The sequence below is a fragment of the Meles meles genome, chromosome 12 (assembly GCF_922984935.1).
Source record: "Meles meles chromosome 12, mMelMel3.1 paternal haplotype, whole genome shotgun sequence".
In the NCBI taxonomy this organism is placed as follows: domain Eukaryota; kingdom Metazoa; phylum Chordata; class Mammalia; order Carnivora; family Mustelidae; genus Meles; species Meles meles.
In genome coordinates this window covers 30,647,277-30,654,538 of record NC_060077.1, presented here as the reverse complement: position 1 = coordinate 30,654,538, position 7,262 = coordinate 30,647,277, and the positions used below count along the sequence as shown (strand labels likewise).

At 44.9% G+C, this 7,262-nt stretch overlaps 1 protein-coding gene across 1 annotated transcript; it reads left to right on the top strand.

Moving 5' to 3' along the window:
- On the top strand, nt 1–304 carry LOC123954198 (60S ribosomal protein L39-like). Its single transcript, XM_046025141.1, has one exon. It carries the CDS (start codon nt 36–38, stop codon nt 282–284), a length of 249 nt encoding a protein of 82 aa, XP_045881097.1. The 5' UTR covers nt 1–35; the 3' UTR covers nt 285–304.
- The last annotated feature ends 6,958 nt before the right edge of the window (nt 305–7,262 follow it).

The window sequence follows — 7,262 nt, the reverse complement described above, 5'->3', positions numbered from 1 at the left end:
GCCATCCTGCTGTGTGCCGCTGACTGTTATTGACAATGTCTTCTCACAAGACTTTCAGGATCAAGCGATTCCTGGCCAAGAAACAAAAGCAGAATCGTCCCATCCCCCAGTGGATTCGGATGAAAACTGGTAATAAAATCAGGTACAACTCCAAGAGGAGGCACTGGAGGAGAACCAAGCTGGGTCTCGAAGGCGTCCAACATCACGCGATGACACACCTAATGGGCACCACGTATTTCATTAAGCTCCTTGAAGATCGTGTGTTGTATTCCGTCACCCTGTAAACACCATTCTGCCTGGGCAATAGATACCATTTAGCAGGGAAAGATTTTTCTGTTACTATAGCTCTGCACCAGTGGGTTGGTTTGGTAATAAACATGGTCTTTCAGCTTTAAAAACAAAGAACAAAAAACATAATTCCCTTGAAGTTCATCCAATTTGTTGCATGCATCAATAGTTCATTCTCTTTTGTGGCTGCATAATATTCCATGGAATGGATTACCACATTTGTATAACCATTCTCTCATTGACAAACATTTGGGTAGCATCATATCCAAAAATTATTTCAAAATATCCCATAGCCCTAAGTAGAAATCCTAAAACCATAAAACTTTTAGTAGAAAATCTTTGTGACCTCGAGTTAGGCAAAGACTTCTTAAATGTAACTTCTTGCTGTCTGTCCATAAAATAACAGGTTGATAACTTCATAAAAATGAAAAAAATGTCTGCTCTTCAAAAGACACTGTTAAGAAAATTCAAATACAAGCCCCAGACTGGGAGAAAATATTTGCAAAATATACATAAAGTATACAGAAAGAACTCTCAAAACTCAATAATGAGAAAACAACCCATTCAATTTTAATAAGGGCAAAGTTCTGAACAGATACTTCACTAAAGAAGATATATGGAAGGCAAGTAAGTACATGAAAAGATGCTTAACATTGTCAATCATTAGAGAATTAAAACACAGATTAGGGGCGCCTGGATGGCTCAGTCAGTTAAGTGTCTGACTCTTGATCTCAGCTCAGGTCTTGATCTCAGGGTTGAGAGTTCAAGCACCGTGTTGGACTCTACACAGGGTGTGGAGCCTACTTAAAACAAAACAAAACAAAACCAAAAGCCACAAATTAAAACCACAACAAGATAACTCTACGCATCTGTTAGAACAGCTAAAATAAAAAAATCTAACAATGCTAACTGCTTAAAGGATGTGGATCGACTAGAATACTCACACATTACTGAAAGCATTGCATGATGATATGGCTACTTTGGGAAACAGTCTGGCAGTTTCATATAAAGTTAAATGTACACTTACTTACGACTCAACAATCTCACTCTTAGGTATTTACCCAAGGGAAAAGAAGACATATTTTCACACAAATGTTTCTAGTGTCTTTATTCAAAATCACCAAAACCTGCTAATAGAATTGTCCTTTGATCGGTGAATGGATAAACAAGCTTTAGCATTCACACAATGGAATAATAACTCAGCCGCACAAAGGAATGAATGACCACTGATATACACAAGACATGGATTGTCTCAAGTGCAGCAGACTATGTGAAAGAAGCCAGTTTAAAAAAAGAAACCGGTTAAAAAAATAGGCTATGTGAAAGAAGCCGGCTACATATTGTATGATTCCATTTACATGATACTCTAAAAATGCAAAACTATGGGGATTAAAAAAAAGAGAGAGAGACCAGTTGGTTGCTAGGGTTTGCAGGTGGAAGGATGGGGTGATAACAAAGGAGCATGACGGGTTTTTTAGGGGTGATGAACTATTCTATATTTTGATTGCAACAGTGAGTGGCTACAAGACTGAATGCATGTATTCAAACTCTGAACTGAACACTAAAGAAGGTGCATTTTCATATATCTAAATTATATCTCAGTATACCAGATGTAAAAAAAAAAATTTCACACAGCAAGTGCCGCGTTGATCTGTCTTAGTAACAATACCACATCTGGAACAACTGGGGTTGCCGCTTGATTAAATTTACCACCATTCTCAGCCTTGACCTAAGTAGAATTTTCAGGGACCAGATGAATGATTTAAAAGATGGGGATCACCACATCTACTTCAAGATTTGGGGGTGGGAACATATTCTGCCATTCCACCTAGAGTGCCATATTGGTTTTTGTTATTGTTGTTTGTTTGTTTTGTTGTTTGTTTTAAGATTTTATTTATTTATTTGACAGAGACAGTGAGAGAGGGAACACAAACAGGGAAGTGGAAAAGGCAGAAACATGCTCCCAGCTGAGCCGGGAGCCTGACATGGTACTCGATCCCAGACCCTGGGATCATGACCTGAGCTGAAGGCAGACACTTAACAACTGAGCCTCCCAGGCTCCCCTGTTTTGTTTTGTTTTGTTTTGTTTGGAGAAATATTTTATTTTTACTTATTTATTTAGAGAGAGAGAGCAGGGGAAGGGGCAAATGAAGAAGGAGAGACAGAGAATCTCAAGCCGTCTCTGCACCAACTCCAGATCCCCACACAGGTTTTGGTCGACCACACAACCCCAAGATCATGACCTGAGCTGAAACCAAGATTTGGACGCCCAACTGACTGAGCCATCCTGGTGCCCCCACATTGTTTTTTGATGACCTATGATTGACTTTGTATATGTTCAGAAACAGGAAATTATCACCAGCCAGTTCTGCAGATCCACTGGACGCGGTGTGAAACTGACATGGGGGAGGAATCCATTAATCACCAGTCTTCTGTATTGTAGTTACCTGCAAAGAACCGGATGGCTTTTTTTCCCCTTCCTTTCTTTTTTCCCCCCTGCTTTCTGTATCACCTCAGAATCTGTGTCAACAGACCTCAAAAGTATCTGGATTTTTTTTTCAGATTTTATTTATTTATTTGACAGATAGAGATCACAAGTAGGGAGAGAGGCAGGCAGAGAGAGAGAGAGGAGGAAGCAGGCTCCCTGCCAAGCAGAGAGCCCGATGCGGGGCTCAATCCTAGGACCCCGGGATCATGACCTGAGCGAAAGGCAGAGGCTTTAACCCACTGAGCCACCCAGGCGCCCCAGTATCTGGATATTCATTCCCATTTCCATCAGTTATTGGGTAAATAATGAGAGGATCTCCTTGGGGAAGGATTTCTGAAATATTGTAAGGTCCTTCTTCAAGTACACCTGGTTTTCCTATTGATTTGTTCTGGATCTGAGAATAGCTTATATCTGGAAACTGGGAAGGGCTCGTGACTCTCCCTTGGTGTGGCTGAATCACTAGTGTGACTCACCCACTTGCGATCACTAGTCAAGTCATATGTGACTGCCCCTACATCTGATGGTCTATTAATCATTTCTACATGTCCCTATGGACCAGAGTCTCTTGGTTGCCATCTCAACTTTTCTGCCTGTGTCAGTTTGAATCTTCCAAGGGTTAGACACCACGCTGGGATTAGACACGTATGAGAGTTTTTAGGGCGAATAGCTAAAAGGGGAAAGGAGCAAGAATTGGTAGGGATAGTCCTCAGACCTTATTACTGGTCTGAGACCTGAGAAAGGAGAAAGGGAATGAAGGAATGGTGAAGAAGGGTCTCAGGTGGAAGTCCTAGGAAAATCTTATCCACACTGATGGGGAGTCCCCAAGCAAAAGTTGCCCATTAGGGTATCCATGTGGGGAGGAGTGGTCCATCACTTGTAACCCAGCCAGTAAAGTGATGGGAAGAGCCTGGATGAAACAGCTGAGGGCTATCCTTCAATTGTCATTGCTCAGCCCTCCCTCAAGGTGCTCTGGAAGGAAATCCGGGAGGGGCATCTCACTCCCTTCTTGGTAAGTACTTCTACCTGGTCTCTGTGCTTTGGTGCTGCCACTGGGGCTCCTGCCACACTCATTGATGAATTAGTCCAATTCTATGGCAGTATCCCTACCATGAACTCCAGCCTATGGAGGACAGCCACATTGAATGTTTCCAGGGTGGCAGCCCCTCCCATCAGCTTCATTTTATGAAGAGAGTGTCATCTGAGCCCTCTGGAAAACAGTCCACTGGTGTTTCTCTGGACCTTTATAATAAGTCCATTGTAACATGAACACCTCTCTCTGATCATTTTTACCCTGTTCCTCAAGGTCGAGGAGGTTCCAGAATCCCCATCATTTTGACACTAGGGTCCCATTTACCCAAGTTTCAAGCACCATCCCATTAAGACCAATTCTAGTTGTCTTAATCATGGGGGCACTGCACCAGGATCAATAAACTCTCTCCATCCGGCCTTTTACTCTCTTCTTCTTCTTCTTCTTTTTTTTTTTTTTTTAAGATTTTATTTACTTATTTGACAGAGATGGCGGTCACAAGTAGGCAGAGAGGCAGGCAGAGAGAGGGACGCAGGCTCCCCACTGAACAGAGAGCCCAATGTGGGGCTGGATCCCAGGACCCTGAGATTATGACCCGAGCCAAAGGCAGTGGCTTAACCCGCTGAGCCACCCAGACACCCCTTTTTACCCTCTTCTTGATCCAACACCCTCAAGACACACCTAGGCCTGAACTCTTAGGTCCTTTTTGATCATTCCTCCTGTTGTCCAGAGACAGTACTCATGTCAGGACGTTTTGAGACTTGATTTTGCTTATTAGTCCAAAAGAAATTATGGGATATGGGACATTTCTTGAGTAAGGCAAGCATAATTCCGAACCAGCCTGTGGGTGAGGTCTCTGCCATGTCCCCAGATGAAGTTGGAAGCTCCAGATGTGTAGGAAGGAGGAAGCCCCTTGACCCAGAGGTCCTAGGGAATCAGAGTTACAGGTTAAGTGTATGCAGCTAGATGTGGCCATGCCAAGTCCTGGGTCCTATGCCCTCCCTATCACAGCATGACTTCGGTGTCAGAGACGCTGGGACTGTGAAATCTGTCACCTTGTTTCTCTGTTATGCTCCACCCACAGATCTTGACCTTCCCTCTGGCCACAGATTACAAAGATCTCTAAGCATTGCCATAGAAGCCAGCTGGCTCCCACATCAGCTGGCTGTCCTGAGATCACCATTTTCTTTTAGTGCTCTGTTGGCATTTAGTGACAACCAGCCCACTCCATGGTTTTACAGGGACCATTTCTACCATGTTGCTCAAATGTTGGAGATATTAGTCAATGCAACCCCTTCCATCTGAACCTGCAGATCCACCACAGGCGAGGGGCTTATTAGGTAAATGTCCTATTACTTGGGGAACCGAGCATGCTAGAGTCACTAATAAGGTCCTTACTTCTATTTGACTGGTGAGCTATCCCATTCCATAATTTCACTCTGAAGATCTGCTTCTTATGACCACGACCAGTTACTTAGGGTTTCACAAGAATCCAATCCTGAATCAAATGCAAGTCGCATATTTAGGAGGCGCTCCTACAAAATATGGATAAGGAAGGGAAGGATGGCAGGAAAACAAGTTATCACTCTGTGCCACTGGAGTTTAATCCCACTGGGGACCCCTAGGAAACATCCTAGAACACACACCTCAGACTACTGCCTTGGAAGGGTGGGAGAACTGAGGTGTCTATGTACCTACCAACTCTCATCAGTCATTGGTTGAGAGCTGCTCTGGGAGGAGCTAATTTCTTGCAACCTTGTCCTCCTCTACACACAGGCACAGATGGCACTGATGGCCAGAGATGCCCAGGTGATAGCAACTAAAAGTCAAGCAGAAAGGAACATGTTGAGAGAATACAGGCAGGTCCCAGACAGCTCCTCCTACAATCTCCAGAGGCTGAATGAAGATCCTTTTTTTTTTTTTAAAGATTTTATTTATTTATTAGACAGACAGAGATCACAAGTAGGCAGAGAGGCAGGCAGAGAGAGAGGAAGGAAGCAGGCTGCCCGCTGAGCAGAGAGCCTGATGCGGGGCTCGATCCCAGGACCCTGGAATCATGACCTGAGCCGAAGGCAGAGGCTTTAACACACTGAGCCACCCAGGCACCCCTGAATGAAGATTCTTGCAGTGGAGACCTAGAGGACTATGTTAATTCAAAAGATGTTGGAGGCAGATGGACAGTCCTGATGTGTACAAGGGTCCCGGTCTAGGTAAGTGTCAGTCAGGGTTGACTAGGGAAGCAGAATCACTGTGAAGGATACAGAACAAAGGATTACTAGGAGGGTGGATGTTTTGCCGTGGTGTGAGCGATGGAGCAATATTCACAGGCTACTGCCTCTCCTCTGCTGTTGAGCCTGTGCTCGCTCTAGGTTATCCAGATCCGCAGTTGGGAAGGAAAGCAACATAGGCAAATTTATACCCATCTCCTCTCCCACGTTAACCTCAGTGCTGGCAGTGACCAATGGCACAGAAACAATGATGCAGCATTGCATTCAACTTCCAGATCTTCCTTGAGTGTTCCCCTACACCCCACCCGAGCCAAGCCATGCAGGGAAGAGAATTCTGCTAACGTGGTTTAGTGGAGCTCAGGCAAAACGGTAAGAAGCCAACCTCAAGTGACTGAGGAGGAGAAAGACTTCTAGAGAAATCTGATGATGCGTTTATTCTCGTTTATAATTTGTAAGATTGTGGAGCATAGAGGGAAGTCAACAGAAATGGGAAAATCACATTGCAAAGAACGTGAACACTGCCCATGATGATGGGCTTGTCTGCCCTTAGGTGGTGGCCACAGCTATAGACTGGAGGAAGGTGAGGCAGGGGCGCACCCTTCAAAAATCAGCACTGATCTGGGACACTGGCATGGCTGGGGCTTGACATAAAGTTCTCTGCATGACAAGGAAAGGGAGGAAGCAGCTGCTGGGTCAGCATGCAAGTCCAGGTGCCGTGGAGTCTGCCACCGAGTCTGCATCAGTGAGCACGAAGCCCAATCTCAGACTGGGAGGCGGCTGTGAGCAGCCCACGTGAGGACACCCTGGGGTGAGGCCACAGCGCCCCCTGCTGGCCACACGTCTAATTTCAGTCTTTCCCTGAGGGATTCTTAGATCCAAGACCCCAGCATCAGACAGACGGTGGACGGTGACTCAAGCCCCCAAGCTGCCAGCTCTGCTCTGAGAGATGGGGTGGCTGAAGAATGAACAGATGGGGGTTCGTTCCGGGCAGCCGAACGTTTCCATCTTTTCTTTCTTGGCTCCTGCTTCTTGTTACATAACCCTTCTTAATTCTATGTTTAATAATGCACTAACTTGGGGCGCCTAGCTGGCTCTGGCGGGGAGCAGGGGTTCTTGATCTTGTGGTCTAGAGTTAAAGCCCCACGTTGGGTGGTGTAGCGTTTACTTAATAAAAAAATTTAATGCATCCTTTTTTCTGTTTGTTTTGCTTTGCTTTTAGTTCTTCAATATA